Source organism: Oryzias latipes, chromosome 20 (assembly GCF_053564925.1).
Source record: "Oryzias latipes strain Hd-rR chromosome 20, Olatipes_Hd-rR_3.1".
Classification (NCBI taxonomy): Eukaryota; Metazoa; Chordata; class Actinopteri; order Beloniformes; family Adrianichthyidae; genus Oryzias; species Oryzias latipes.
The window spans coordinates 21,340,917-21,356,581 of record NC_136256.1 but is presented as its reverse complement, the minus strand read 5'-3'; the positions used below and the strand labels follow the sequence as shown (position 1 = coordinate 21,356,581).

Below are 15,665 nucleotides of genomic sequence, written 5' to 3'. Positions count from 1 at the left end.
ATCATCAATCAGAACTTTCACCATGCTGAATGCTGATTGGTAATTATTTATGTCAATCAAATGGAATAACCAATAGAGTTATTTTTAGGGGCAATTCGTCCCACCTCCATGGTGAAATTTTGTCAACGCGTGTTCCTACGGTTTTCCCACACTGACGCAGATGTACCCCGGCAAGGTGGAAAGAAAACTTTACGTTACCGAACCGTACGTTGTTTTCAAACACCGATACTTATATTTAGTTCCAAATGTTTGTTTAAAAAAAAAGTTACCTTTGTATGTGTTTTTAAATTATAGCAAAGAAAAGTTTGTTTTGAAATAACCGGTCCGGCGCTAAGCGACAGTTAGCCTCTTTCTCCGCTAACCAGAATTAGGAAACCAGATTCGAGGAATGGACGCAATGTTTTCATTTTTTTTAAAGGTTATTTAAAGTTATTACCTTTTTTATCGGACTGTTATGAACAGCGAGGTTCGGGCAAAGCAGACCCAACCCAGAAGGGTATTTTAGCAATATTAAATTAGCCATTAGAAATCACATTATTTTACTTTCATAGTGGTTCAATTGAGATGTATAGTTCAGTCTTTGGGATTTTTATGATGGTTTTAATTGTTTTCTTTTTCCGTCCAAATTCTTAGATGATCTTTGTGCATTGTCTCGCCTGTTCTCAGGAGGTTTAAAGCCAAAGAATGGAGTCAAGGACATGCGTGGATTAAAATGGATTTGGTATGTTTGTGGCAGCCTGTGAAAACAGGAAAACTAAAACATAAAAATGACTTTAAAGTCTATAAAGGAGGCAGCATAACTAAATTGTCTCCCTTTGCAGGCTTTTGGATCAGCTAAGCCCTATGGGTCTTCAAGAAGTATTGTGAGAAGAATAGGTTCAAACCTTCCTTTTGGGCCTTGTCCTCGGATTCATTTTCAGGTGAGGGTGGCTTTATACTCAAAAGATTCACCGTAAAGGAAACCAGCTGCTCTGTTGGAAACTAAAGTTCTTTATAAGAGTCATGTTTTGGTTGATTTAGCCTCATACCTCTACGGTGTACCAATAAATTGCACGCCCTCTTCAAAGTCTGCTTACCTGCGCTTATGTGATTGTTTTCATTTCTGGAACATAAACAGTGCCGTCATCACATCGGGCATGTTATGTTGCTTTCTGTCTAACTTCTGGTTTTGTTCACAGGGTTAATTTTTTTTTATATTATCTCATTGGTATTTGAACAAAAGATCTGTTTTTTTCTTAAACTCTCCTGCCTTTAATACTGTTCTTTCCTCTCTTTTTGTCTTTGTTTCCAGCTTCTCTTATTTTATGGAAATGCAGTTTGTCTGCTTTAGGTCAGTTGGCTCAGCAACCTTCAACAACCTTGAGCTAGCTAAAGACTCGCTGACCTGCAGTAACCTTTCTAACATTTCGACGTGTCTATTCCTTGTGTTTTTCCTGCATGTGCTTTGGTTTCAACTGTTTTAACACTTTTTTTAAATAAGGATTAGATAACATACTAAGTGTTGAAAATTAAATATCAACTTGTTTCAAGGATATTGAAGTGGACAATTTTCTTTACACCAAAAATTTTATTTTTTACCCATTTTTTACACAGACTCTCTCAATGTAATTAAAACCTGTTTAGATGGGAAAGTATGTCCTCCTTGAATGGCTTTTGCTTGCTTTTTGACTAGCCTGATGTTATTTGCATGCATTTACGTGCGATCAAGCACAAAACCTGATCTAAATTCATGTTGGCCACACTTAATACGTGCAGTCAAGATGCACATTACTGCATAGCCCGCACGCATTTTAAGAGATCAGTGTGAAATATTGTTGTTGGTCGCACGTATTAACCGAACCCGAACACTTCCTGTGCATCCAATAAAAAGGTTCAAAACTGGCTGCATGTATTTAGAAAACTATTTTCAAATAGTTACTTTTTTTTTTTTGACAATTTCACCATATTGGCTAAAATGTGACAGTTTAGACATTTTTTTTCTGTACTACCTTGTCATATTTTTGAGTATAATCATTAAATGTTGCACTTATTTTTTTTTATATTTTAAAAAAAGTCATTACTGGTTTTCTGTGAAGTTTGCTTTTATTTTTCACAAAACTCTTTACCGTCACCACATCCTACTTTTTAAAAGGATTAGTTACTTAAATTTAGGATAAAATTAAAGTATTAGATGTATTTTGTGCTGTGGTTGCATGTCTGTAGTGGTTAAAAGTTTCTTATTTATTTATTTTAAATCGTCTGTGCTGCTGTGTCTTCTAAATAGTGATTGTGGCCTTTTCCCCTCTCTGTCAGCTTTACCCGTACTCAGAGGATGCTGGTGTCCTTATCACCACCAGGAGGCGCAACGGCCTGGTGGCCGGTCTGGCAGATATTGCCTGTATTGACAGAGAGAATGAAGACTACTCTGACGCACCCAGGTGAGAGCAGAGATCCAAAATAATGACGGCTCTCCTGTCAAGTGACCTTTTAGTCGTGACTCGTGCATCAGTAACACCTGCATTTTCCGTATTTGGAACAGGTCGGACGTCTCGCAGGGGCTCATGTTTCGAGCCCAGAGGCATCACTTTCATAGAAGACCCCTAACCCGCCAGAGGTCACTACCCAGCATGCCTGAGGGGGCTCCAGATCCGCAAAGTGCAACGGTTGCAAATGATGAGGCTTTTCAGAAAATCAGCCTTCTAGAAGCTGAACTTGCACAACTCCGAGCACAGATAGCTCAAATTGTCTTGACTCAAGAAAGGACTGCACAGTCGGGTATTAAATTATTTACTTTCATTAAAAAAACGTTTTGACAGCAGGATGTTTTATTTATTTATTTATTTGTGCATTTTTTAAACTACAATTTCACGATTTTACCTCTAGATGGCAGCAGATCTTTGTGTTGTCCAGCCTACAATTTTTTCCCCCCTTCCTTTTGTTGCACCAGCTGCTATCACAGGGGTACCTCCACACCCTCCACCTTCTGGCAGTCTGCCTCCACCACCACCACCTCCTCCTCCTCTACCACCCCCAGGTCTACAGCGAACATTTTCAGCCATTGATTTGATAAAAGAGCGCAAAGGAAAGAAGACGGACCAAGCAACAGTTTTGGATTCAAGGCCAGCAGAAATCCCCAACATGCTGGAGGTCCTGAAGGACCTCAACAAAGTTAGGCTGCGATCTGTGAATAGGTTGGTTTCAATGTCAGCTTGCAAACTACTCATACTAGATGAATGGGAAAGGATTGTCTCATTTCTGCCCCTCTGGCTTAATCAATAACATTGTTGGATATGAAACTTATTCTTATTTTAAAGTTGTACTTAAAATACTGTCTCGGTAAAAGATTTACTTTGCAAGTTTCACACAGCAATTTTGACTTGGAAAGTGAAGTTTCTTTGGTTTGTTATTGGGGTCTTCTGTGGCGAAATTCCTTTTGTTTCCAAATGTTTTTGTAGTCAGCCAGCTAAAGAAGTTGCCAAAGTGAGATCCAAAGAGCCAGTGGATGCTGCAGCTCTCATCGCCGAAGCCCTCAGGCGCAAGTTTGCTCATCGCCATCGACTCAACAGCGAGCAGGACGCTGTGGAGGATTTCAAACTTCCTATCAAAGAAGTCAAACCTCAAAGTGAAACGCCTCTGGTGAGAAAAAATCTGTTTGTCTCATTCATACAGAATCAATTTAAACGTAGAGTCAGTGGTTCTATTGTTTATCTATTGGGGAACAAAACGCTGAAATGGTCCAGGAAGCATGTTTAAACTACCCTGACTTTAATCCTGAACTCTGGCTGAAATCCGCCTGAACCTGCTTACTCTGGGTATGTCGGTTCCAAAAGACCGGATATGAGTTGACATGAGTTAGCGTAATTGCGCTCAAGTACATGAAGTACATGAAGACATTCTCAATGGATCAGCAATTTCCGGAGTCACCATGGAAACGCGTGAGACGGAGTCTGAGATTTTAATGACGGCGTATGAAGATTACAAGAAAATAAGTAATACGGCTGCATCCGCAAAAGAAAGAGTTTCTGCTTGTAGTAGAACAAAGTAAACGCATGAGTTTCTGATCTTATTTTCATTTTCCTTGTGACACATAGATATATATATTTATATATATCAATTTAACAATTGAGTTACATTTATTCAACCTAATTTCTTACGTCTATAAAACTTAATTAGTGTTTATACAACTCAAATTTAAATATTTATCTAACTAAATGTCATATTACTTCCATTCATTTTTTTTCCATCTTAATTTATTATAATTCTTCAACTCTCATATGGCTAAGTTTGAGCCTGCAGATATTCTAATTTTTATAACATTAAAAGGAAAGAAACATTTTACATGGAATGCATACAATCATTTACCAATATTCCGACATTGTCATTACAGAATGGGGCAGTAGGGTTGCTATATATATTCATCATCCTCTCCCTCCCTCTCACTCATGGTGCAGAGACTTAAGCATAGTAGGACAAAATAACTCGGCAAAACACAGTAAAACAGCTAAACAACTAAACATATTTAGACAAAAACCCACACTTAAACCCAAATCCGTCCAGACAGGCAAAGGGAATTGTATCCCACAATTCCTTGCGGTGCCGATCTAACAGCAGCACCAAAGTTACACCTACTTAATTGAATTAATTTGAATGAAAGCAAAATAACTGTTTGATAACTGTGTTATTTTTAAGCTGACTTAACAAAAAAAAGATTTATCTTAACTGAAGCAAATAATTAAGTTAGATCAAAGTAAAAAAGTTTATCTTTTTAACATCCATACGTGGTCTTATCACCCTCTCATGGTGGAAAAAGTATCATCTGAGCTTCTTCATCCACTAAATCATCTTCAAATGAACACGTCATGCTGCTTCACCTCTCTGAAAACAAACTAACCTTCAACAAAACCTGCTCCATACCTAATTATGTTCAGAGCATGAGTTGCTATGGCAACTTGACATACCCTGAAACATACCTCCATTTCTGGAACCTGAGGTTATCCACTTCCTTAGCCTCAAACTTACTTTGGGAGCTAGCATAACCTGCTTTCTGGAATACCCCCCTGTTGTGTGAAGCTTTCCTGCTGTGTTTTATCTGTTTCTTTTGTCTTCACAGTTCGGGCAGCACATGTTGAAGGCAACTGGAAAGAGAACGTGTCTATAAGCAGTAGTGTCCACGGCCTGGATAAATGTGGAACAAATGAAGTAAACCTTTTAATTTCAGCAGCCTGTGGAATGACAGAGGATTTTCCTTGAATGGCTCGTTTCAGTCATAGTTGCATGCACAAATGTGGCTAGTTTTGCACTTTTATATTTATCATCTTATTGTTTTGAGTTGTTAAAAACTAACAATAACAAAAATTAAGAGTTTTATTTTTTAATCTTTTTTTGCATTGTGTTAAACGTATTTGCGCATATCAGGACTTGTTCAGTTTTGTATTTTGCAGGCTGTGTGTGTCGACAAGCAGTTCTACCATTAAAGAAAAATGTTTTCAGAAATGGAAATTCATGCTTTGTTGTACACATTTACAAATAGATCAATTTATATTTAAGACTTGTTTGTTTCAAGTATTAAATTAGATTTTAACAGTGAATTGTCAATCATTAAGTAAAGGGGATAAAGTCAAACGTAAATGTTATATCTTCTGTGCCTGTACAGGTTAGATGTCACTTTCTGTTATTTGTTTTTGAATAATTTTGCTTTTTAGGACAGAAATACATTCCACTGATGCTTCTGAATTTTTAGTTTTTTTTAAATTAAATTATTCATATACTTTGTTGGGAATTCTTGGTTGAAATTTTCGGTACGTGACCAGATCTTTCCTCTGTAGTGAGGAGTCATTAGTCACCCAAAACAATAAGTTCACAATGTAAACTGGATGAGGGGGCTTTTTTTGTAGACTCAGCTCAAAAGCACTTCTTGAAACCTGAGTCACATTGGGGCACATTAGGGCATTTGAAGCATTTCTGGATGAGTGGGCGTCTGTGTGGAACCTGCTCTGAGTAAACACTTACCTTTTATAAAGGGCAGGTGAGCCGAGTGTGTCAGTAAGTGATCTCCTTTTGAGATTTTGGAGACTAATTTCAAACTATGTTGTCAAATCTTTCAATAAAAAATCAAATTTCCTTATCTTGTCTGATTTTCTTTATTTCATTGAAGCAATAATTTGTTTTTTTTTGGCAGCCATTCAAGCTGTTAAAAGACCCACTCCAACAAAAACTGTAACATGTTCTTGTGATGTTTTTCTGAAATTGGAAGACATATTTGGAAAATTAAGCTGAAAATTGCATCTCTGAGTATTTCTTTGTTCAAACCGTAAATCAGGAGCAGATGAAAAAATGTAGTTTGAAAAAGAGCTTAGAAAATGCACTGGGAAGAGGGGGCGGGGTTGCTACCACCAATCGGCCTGCCCCCAAGTCAAGCAAATTTCTAATGAACTGCTGCTCTACCGTCCTCGAAAAGTAAACATTTTTGGATTTGGGCTAAAAACAGCATGATCATAATTTAAAGACCACTGGGAACGCTTTTAACCCTTGTCCTGTCTTAGATGACCCCACCCTTATATTGACGTGTTCTCCCTACCATGACAAAGGTGGAAAGATTTCATGTAATCCATGGACACCAGTGAGGTTCACAAATCAGAAGAAAAAAGTTTTAACGCACTCTCTAGTGGGTCTAGATGACCCAACATTAAAGTGCCTAGGATAGCACAAGAGTTAAAAGAGCTCAAAAAATGATCGGAGTGGGTCTTAAAACTCAACCTACATCTTTAACGTTTTTTTTAAGAATGGCTGAAGTATTGGAGTGCATGTTTTGAGTTATGAAAATTAACAACAGGTTTTATTATTCAAATTGGAACTGCAACAGGCATGTATCAAAAAGGTCAAAACAGCAAGGCCTTTACAAAATCTGGCTCGACACTGAAAGTCTTCCCAAAAAATGGCTGTCGCAACAAATTGTAAACAGTTTTGTCAACAGTCTTGCAGCACTTACAGCAAAATACTAATCAGCTAACGTAAGAAAAGCACCTGTTTCCTGTCAAAAACACAAGCACAATCCGAGCCACTATACAGTCCAAAGAGACAAATCAAACAAAGAAATGGAATGTTCGAATTCACTCGGCCAGTTCGTTTCCATAGAAAACACACACACACACCAAAAAACTAAGGAAAAAGTCAGCCGGAGTTGTTCCTCAACAAAAAGGCAAAGGGATTGGACAGTGCATTCGAACAAGCACACCATGCACTTGATGGGAAAGAGGAGTCGGTTTGGTCACTTAGCAGAGTTTGTGCATAGTTATAAGGCATCAGTCGAGCAGTCCTTTAGGTTTCATGTGGCTGTGAGAGACATTCTGCAGGGAGGGAGTCTCCGTCAGCTGATCCGAGCAAACACCCATCAAAGAAACCATGCACTGTCTGTCCTCTCCTCCACCTCCCTCCCTTGTGAAAGAGACAGGCAAAACCCTGAGCGAGTAGATTTGCATGGGGTGGAGTTCCAGGTGAGATGCAGGCGCAGGGGACTGACCGATCTCCTGTCTGCCGGGGACGCCGAGTTAAACCAGGGCTGGATGAGGACACATTTAAAAAAAACGACTACGGTATATCGAACAATAACACAGTTGACAGGATGTTGAGGAAAGGTCACAGAGACGTAGCTGCACACCCAGCATCACAGTTGGGAGTGCAAGAACACATGGTAGCACAGGTGGAGTCATTTATGGCATCTGGTGTGTTAGAATCAGGTTCTGCTCATGGCTTCAGCAGTGGGATGACAGTTCAAACAAGTGGTTCTTCACATCTGTGCTTCAAAGGCAGACCGTGGAGCAGACAGAATTCACCTCAGTTTAAAGAAAGAGTTCAACAAACACAGAGATGCGTAAACAGTCTTCATAGAGGCAGCAGAAGAACTGGGCTTGTCACTTTTTTTTTCTTAAACACAAGGAAGAATCTTCAATATAAATGCAACATGGCATGAATCAAAAGTCTCAGAGGGGTTTCATCTCTCAATACTCCAGTCGTCTCAGTTATTCTCCAAAACTGTTTTTTTTTTTTTTGTAAATGGCACTTCAAAAAATACCATAAAAAAAGTCTTATTCGCTCTGTACACTGCTTTCCCCTTAAAGTTCACAAAACAAAAAATAAAGTGGTGTTTTCAGCCAGTAATGCCTATTCTATTGTGGACAAATAAATAAACGGAGCAAATAAAATACAGCAGTAGGCAAATGAGGTATCTATGTATTGCTCTATGCCGAAACGGGGAAATAAAAATTAAATAAATTAAATAAAAATCAGTGGTTCACCTAGATGGTAGGCAAATGCAAAAACGAAAGGAAAAAAAAGGTGGGTGGGGCAGCAGTGTCGCACGCTCCACCTGGGGTTCTGTGGGAAAGCTCTGATGCTGGGGTCAGGGGTCAGGAGGCGAAGCAGCGCACAGGGAGTGTCAGGATTCTAGGCTTCCCTGAGGTATTTCTTTGGAGCTGCTTCCTCCTGCGACGGCATTCTCTGCGTCGGTTGCGCTGGGCCCGGCCTCCTCTGAGGCGGCGGTTTGTTCCTGCTGCAAGCCCTCCCAGCTGGCTTTGTTCAGCCCCATGTGGCCTAACATGGTCTGGGACAAACGCGAGTCGGAGAAGCGGGCCCACTCTGCAAACAGCGGCTCCACCACGTACGACATAAACCCTGGAAGGACAGCGTTAAATTAAAAAACACATTTTTAGCAAACTATAAATGTTAGCAAATATACGGCAAACTTGCCTATTTGAATGTTGCCAATTGTGTTTGCTTCTCTGTCACAAAGAGGGCTGACCTCAAGTTTGTGCTTCTTCTCAATGTCTCCTGCATGAACAGAGCAATGAAGGCGTTCAGGATCTATGCTACAATCAAACACCAAAGGAGCTAGTCTGAAGCCACATTCACACTTGGTAACCAGCGTTCCAGTGGCCACCTCCAATGAAAAGTCTACTAAATGCGAGTAGACCCATTTTTCGGGCTTCTGCGTTCAAAGCTCTCGCATTCACGCGTAGGTTCGCAAGTTTCTACGACTGTGAATGAAAAAGCCTGGAGCAAGATTCACCAGATTTGCACTGCTTCAACTTTTTGCATCAAGACTCGTCAACTGTAGGTGGTTGACAGGTGCTAGTAAACTCCCTGCTTGGACAGTGTGAACACAGTGGACTGCATGCACGGTCAAGAGCGTGCATTTAACATCATTCTTGAATGCCTGTCTGGTGTGGACGTAGCTTCAGACGGACAGATAACCTTGTTGGAAGAACTCCTCTGTCACTCTCTCGCTCCACTGTTTGCTCAGCTCCCAGGGTCTGCAAGGGTTGCAGATGTCCGCACATTTCAGAGCCATCTGAGCAGTATTAGAGAAAAGAAGCAAAATTAGAAACAGCAACGCTCCTGGGCCCAATCGGCAGAACACGAGGAGCAAACAAACCTGCAGGACAAAGTGACGGTGACTGGCGTTGCTTAAGCACAAGTTCTCCTTGTCCAGATGCATGCGAAACCTGGACAGGTAGTCGTTCTGTCTGCTGATGTCTGTGGCCAGAATCAGGGAGCCCAATTCCCTCTCCATGTTCAGACTAAAAGGAAATGATTTCACATAAGTCCCGTTAGCCGTTTCTCTACAAAACCAGCAGAATCTCTGAAAAATCAGGACACTAGCTGACCTGTCCTCAGCAGGTAAATGAGAGAACAGCCTGGTCTCTCTGAGGAGGCCCACTGCCGACTTCCAGTGGTGGTTTTCCAGAACTGAGGTATTCTGTTGGTAGAAAGAAAAAGCAGCACTGGCACACAAGCTCATTAACGCACATTGTGCCTTTCGAGAGGTGACGTTCTGGAGTCTGCAGAGGAACTGCTGCGTCTCTTACTCTGTAGAGTGTGGCTAGATAGTGGTCAGTCTTAATGAGGAAAGGCTGGTTGACCCCAGGATGACCCAGGTCATGTGTGGCAGCTGCTAGGAGGCCCAGGAGGATGTCATAGGAGGTCAGAGACTTTGCAAGCTGCACTCACAAAAACAAAAAAAAGAACAAAAAGATTATAAAGGGGGGAATAAGGTTATATAGATCTTTTACTGGTAGTCTATTTTGGTGCAGTGGAGAGCATATTTAAAAATGAAGGAAAACTAAAAGATGAAAGATTAAATCATCTGCAAATATCCAGGCAGCTGTTCTTACCATGGGCTCCTGCAGGAAGCAGTACATAGCCTGTGTGACATCTGCAGCATGGACAGCATTGTGGTAAGGGTTGTCGTTGTGGTAGTCCTCCTGAACCATGACCAGAAACCTCCAGAGTTTCACCATATCTAGCTGGAAGAGCTCCACCAGGCCGTACTTGTTCAGCAGGTGGAAAGTCAGTGTGACCAGGCTGTTCCCTAAGCAGGGAGGATTTCACAGTCAGATACTTGCACGTGTACAAACTTATGTTTTTTTTCTTCTTTGTGCTCCTCTCTTCAGCTTCTTTGTGAATATTTCTGACTTTTTAAATGTCCTCTATAGTCAGAAACACAAAGACAGCTTTGTCTACAGAGCTGGTTGTCTAAAGAGCTCTACTTAAAAACAACAAAACAATTGCCATATTTTTTGGAAGTGCAAGTCCCGTTTTTCTTGCATAGTTTGGTCAGGGGTGCAACTTATTCTCAGGAGCGACTTATATGTGATTTTTTAAAATAACCGCTAGAGTGGACTGACGGTGTGTGTATCAGTATTTGCTACTGGCAGCAACACAAAAGAAGAAGCACCGCTCAGCCTAACGCCGGGCTCTGCGGAATTGTTCCAAAGCAACGCAGAGGATAAAGGTTAAATCAACAGATTTAGTGGTTTAAGGTGATACAAAGAGTTTAGTGGACTTGTTAGCATGTTTTTTTTGCTTAGGTTATCGGAATAATTGTTCATATTTTGCGCTTATATACTGCATTCCACCTACGCTTCATGAAGCTAAAAAAGCATCATTGTTACGGCAGTGAAGCGTGTTTAGTCTATTGTTTTTTTTATTCTGTTATTATAATTTGTTTTCAAGGGGAAATGTTTGTTCTGTGTCCGGTATTTTGAAAAATTACATATATATGCATAGGATTTCTTTTCTTCATTATGCCTACTTTTGCTGCTGTGACTTACATGTTTACTCTACAGCGACTTATAAGTTTGAAAAATACAGTAAGTACCCTCGGTTGTTTAACATGAGGATTTTTGAGTTTTACAGTTTATTATAGGAAACCCATTTACACTTAAATATTTTAAGTAAAGTATCTTGAAAGTTAGAACCTTAAAAAAACAGTCATTTTTTGTTTGTTAGTGAAGTTTTTCCCAATTAAAGCATGAATTTTAGACATGATTTAATCTTTTTCTTAGCTATCTGCACAAGTCTCTTAGTGTAATTTTTAGTTGACTCTACTGTAAACATATTTACAGACCATTTTAAAAGTATTTTTGTTTGTTTGAGCTTCTTTTACCTCAAAAAACAGGGGGTATCTGGGAACTTTCATGTGATGACAATTCCACCCACTGAAGTTTTTCCACAGCAATTCTTTAATGTTAAAGCCGCTCTTTCTGTGATTATGTATGTGTTTTTTTATTTTCTTGGCTTAAATTAGAAAATAATAAAAAGAAACCCAAGAGCCTATTTACTTTGAAACCTTTGGTTTCTAAAGTGAGCATTCCTTAATGTTAAATAACTCATTATTTATTTATTATAACTTTTTAAAGTGACAATTACAGTTGCATAAAAAAATATGTTTGCTTGTTATTCTAGCATATATCCTTTTAAATTTGATTCTGTCAGGTTAGGTTAGATGGACAGTGTTTAAGTCCCAATGTATAGTAGCCCAATCCGATATTTTAAGTCAGATTCCCCCTAGATGGGGATAAATACACACCCTTTTTTTTAATTTTATTTTAAGAAAATAAAAACTTTTATGCTCTCGCGGGCCACATAAAATGACATGGAGGGTATAAAGTCTTAATTTAAGTAGGATTTGCTCTGAGGCTCGACTGTCTGGAAATGAGAAATGAGTCACAGAGTTATCTTCATCCTCTAGGTGGCGCCAGCAGTAACGTGAACTCTAAAGCAGAGGGAATGCATTTGAAAAAGCTTCCCATCAGTTTTCCACAAACTACTTTGCTCACCGTTTGTTAATCTATCAAAGAGGAAAATGTCAAAGTTCCAGTTGCCAACTTTCTCCAGCATGCACTGAAATAAAAGCAAGGAAAGAAGCACAAAATCATTATGGATTCAATAACCGGATGAGAAGAGAAGTTGCAGTTTTATTAATGCCGGTGTCATACTTGAGCCTGTCCGTTGTAGTCCTCATCCAGGATGTGGAGGGGAATCTGCTGGGAGATTCCTCGCAGCAGGCGGGATGAGTGCAAGTATCTCTGGAAGCTGAGCAACCTGTGAACTCTCCTTTCAGTGCCTGAGCCGTCTGATGAGGACCCATAGCCCAGCCGTGCTGTGTGCACACACAAAGGTATTTCACAACCAACGCAACAGTTGTTGATAAATTGCACATATTGTTGTTTTTGGTTTGTTGCAGAAGTTCATTAGGCTGGAAGCATCGTTTGGCTCGGTCCAGCTTGGCAGGCATCTGACACCGACAGCGATACACAAACAGTCGCTGCTGACACAGCCTCCCACGCATAAGCCTTTCGTCTGGGATCATGCAGCAGACATGCTTCGTCAGTGGTCTCTATCAAACACACACTCAACAAAGGCACTTTGTCTCTTCAACATGGGGCTATAATCCCCAAATACGTCAGCATGAGGCAGGATTACTTTTGGGTCAAAATGCCACAGAAAATTACCACAAGTCTTTAACTGTTTCACTTCATTCAGCAAAAAGGAATTCATCTGAATCACACTCCTATTCAATAAAAGCATCACTTTTTTTTGGTTCACAACTGTGTGTCATGACAACGGAAAAAAATAAAAAGGAGAAACAAACTGCATGACGACAACGTTTGAGAAGAAACTGCTTTCAAAGACATTTTTAGGTATTTATCCTGAACATTTCTGCAACTGCATCAACATTTAGATTCCCATTTAAAATGAAAAGGATCCAAAGCAATGTTAGGAAAGCACACTTACTGTGAAGTGTTCTGAAGTCGATGCGCAGGTACGGGTGGGAACTCCTTCGTTCGGGTTCAAATCCAACCTGACTTCTCACTCTCACATCTCCTAGAAGAAATCAACACTTATTTCCTCAACATTTATACTGCAAAATAATAAAAAGAACACTGTGCATCAATGTCCTCAAGCACGCAGCACTAACCGGCTTCTTGCTGTAAGTACTTATTGAGGATGGGCTTTACCACACAAACATGAAAAGGGCTACAACAGGAAAAACTCTAAATTAAATTTAAAATTCAGCCCCGATCCTTAAAACAACAGTTTTCCGGCAATATCCAAATATAGGTTTTTTTATTTTCAATTCTTTTGTCTATTTTTTGTTTAATTTCTGTGTTGTAAAGTTATTAATATTACGGATATTAGTGTGTTTTTTTGTAATATTAAAAAAAACCTGAAATATGTGTGTACATTTTTCCATTTTTTCTTTGGAAATTTAAAAAGAAAAACGCAACAAATTTATGTTTTGGACTTTTTGTTTTTTGTTATTCTATTCCATATGCTGTCATATTCTGATCCATTCAGCGTATATTATTGAACTAAATACTTAAAATGTGAGAGAACACTTAATGGGTTCCAAATTGTAAAATGTCCACAACTAAAAATCTAAACTGCAACTGAAGCAGTTGATGGAGTTCACCAGAAACATTTTTTTTTTTTAGGGGTATTTTAACAAACAAATAACTGTACAAGAATAAGTACCGTAAGTTTTTTAAGAATCACCTAACTCTTAGTAGTCTATGAACTCCTTGGGACGTCATCAGTTCTTTCCAATGAGGTAGGAATGACAAATTACCGGTAGTAAGGATTTTACATAAAAATGTCTTGTAAAAAGTTTTAAAAAGATTCTTAGCTTTTTAATTTCTTCAAGAGTTATGACACATAATAGTGATGAAACATAAACAAATCATTATATGTAGTTAAGTGGATGTTTGCTTGTTTTGTTTAAAATATATTTTTCACATTTGCTTTGTTTTTGATGTATACCTTTTTTTCTTTTGTCTCTACATGTTTGATCTTTATTATAATAAATAAAAACAGTTTGATCTCATTGTTTTACATTTTTTCAGTTAAAATAAGACCAAATTTACAGCTCGGGGTTGAGGGGTTTGTCCGGTTTCAGGTTCATTGTGGATTATTTGTGTAATATAATGAAAAGCATGTAACAAAAAAAAGAAGGAAGAATTGTATTAAAAAGATGGATATCAAGCATTACTACATTATTAGAGCAAATTGTAAAATAGTAAAAAGGTCCATGGCTCCTAAGTTTTAATATTCAAGTTTGAATGTCAAAATAAAATGCACGAACAACAGCTTCCTAATAAATGTTTTTAAAAAAGCACTTAACCCCTTGGCGCCTGAATTTATTTTAAGTTACGAAAACAAATTTTACTTGTGTTAATTGCTCTTAAGTTAAAAGCTAAATTAAGGTAAGTTTGGAGCAGAAGTAGTTTGATGCGTATTTGTATCAACAAGAATCAAGGGAATAAAACAGCTGCAGTAACTCAAGTTTAACTTCTGAAGAGTTTTCATTAAGTGGTTCATAAGAAAGTGGGCCTAAAACTGGGGAGTAGAGTAGAGTAGAAGGGAGTCATATTTTTCATCAGAAATCCATCTTAAATGGATACTACAACTGGAAGGATTAAAAGTGTCCGCTGAAGGGGCAGAGAGTCTACCAAACATCTCAGACCTCATTCTCTGCAGACAGAAGGGCCAGATTAATATCATTCTGCTGCAACAGCGTTACTGGAAAAACACATCAGATATGAGAAATCTGCTTTAATTACATGTGCACGGTTTTAAAGGAGGAAACGAAGAAGGAAGCAGATGTTTGGTGGATAGATCTGTGTAACAGCAGTGATAAAGGTTAACATCTAAGACAGCTTTTTTTATTTTGGTACTTTTGTGAACTTTCACTAAGAGAGAGACGGGATTACCAGATGAACTGCTGCCCCGGTTTATTGGAATAGGAGTGACTTCCCACAACAGAGTGTCATGTTGGCCAAGACTGCAGCAGTATGACGTCAAGGCCTACCTACTGCTGGAATGCATGTTGCACAAGTCCATATTGTTGTTGAAGTTGTCAACAGCTTCATATCTACAGTGTCCCTTTGTGACTCTACAGCAGAGCCGGTTGGGTCGGTTCAGTCAAAACATCTCTCTCTCAAACATCAGAGGCTGAAACTCAGCCGTGACACATGCAGAGAGGTAACAACTGAACATAAAGGCACCGTTTGTAATTTTGAAGCCCATTGGCTGACAGAAAAGCAATGGGCTGCAAAGACATAAACCCGTTGATATGGTAGAACCCATCTTTTTATGTGTATTTACAGCAAACCATAACAAAATTGGATCCTTAAAAATTTGATTTAACCAGTGCTTGGTGTGTACAAGGCATGTGTAGGAACAGCCGCACACACAATCGCACAATTTCACGTCTCAGAGGAGAAAACAGACAGAGAAGTTGAACAGCTGAGCATGCAATGTCATGTCAGGACAGTCTGATCTACTATTAGTACACAGCGCCACAGAGAGTGGTTCAGACCCCATCTATGACTGTTTTTAGTAGTCAG

At 39.1% G+C, this 15,665-nt stretch overlaps 2 protein-coding genes across 12 annotated transcripts in view; one reads left to right on the top strand and one right to left on the bottom strand.

Annotated features, from left to right (window-relative positions):
* Positions 1-75: 75 nt before the first annotated feature.
* On the top strand, positions 76-6,103 carry mtfr1 (mitochondrial fission regulator 1). Of its 6 annotated transcripts, none has more exons than XM_011488912.3 (8): positions 76-204; positions 634-721; positions 822-920; positions 2,293-2,417; positions 2,519-2,754; positions 2,927-3,170; positions 3,435-3,615; positions 5,090-6,103. In XM_011488912.3, exons 2-8 carry the CDS (start codon positions 713-715, stop codon positions 5,135-5,137), a joined length of 942 nt encoding a protein of 313 aa, XP_011487214.2. In that variant the 5' UTR covers positions 76-204; positions 634-712; the 3' UTR covers positions 5,138-6,103. The 6 variants fall into 6 exon arrangements, with proteins under 6 accessions (XP_011487214.2, XP_004081089.1, XP_078794644.1 ...); XM_004081041.3 differs by having other exon boundaries at positions 80-204; positions 667-721; XM_078938518.1 differs by having other exon boundaries at positions 140-418.
* Positions 6,104-6,785: 682 nt separating this feature from the next.
* The window catches only part of pde7a (phosphodiesterase 7A), a 34,049-nt gene continuing 25,169 nt past the window's right edge, over positions 6,786-15,665 (bottom strand). For 4 of the 6 annotated variants that reach the window (XM_078938515.1, XM_078938516.1, XM_004081039.5 and 1 more), the window contains 10 exons: positions 13,054-13,143; positions 12,255-12,418; positions 12,096-12,159; positions 10,149-10,345; positions 9,843-9,974; positions 9,642-9,733; positions 9,410-9,554; positions 9,229-9,325; positions 8,725-8,805; positions 6,786-8,649 (listed from right to left, as the gene is read on the bottom strand). In XM_078938515.1, the coding sequence (XP_078794641.1) occupies positions 8,414-8,649; positions 8,725-8,805; positions 9,229-9,325; positions 9,410-9,554; positions 9,642-9,733; positions 9,843-9,974; positions 10,149-10,345; positions 12,096-12,159; positions 12,255-12,418; positions 13,054-13,143 (1,298 nt within the window). In that variant the 3' untranslated portion in view covers positions 6,786-8,413. The remainder of the gene's footprint in view (positions 8,650-8,724; positions 8,806-9,228; positions 9,326-9,409; positions 9,555-9,641; positions 9,734-9,842; positions 9,975-10,148; positions 10,346-12,095; positions 12,160-12,254; positions 12,419-13,053; positions 13,144-15,665) is intronic. The other 2 variants (XM_078938517.1, XM_011488909.4) reach the window with 1 other exon arrangement.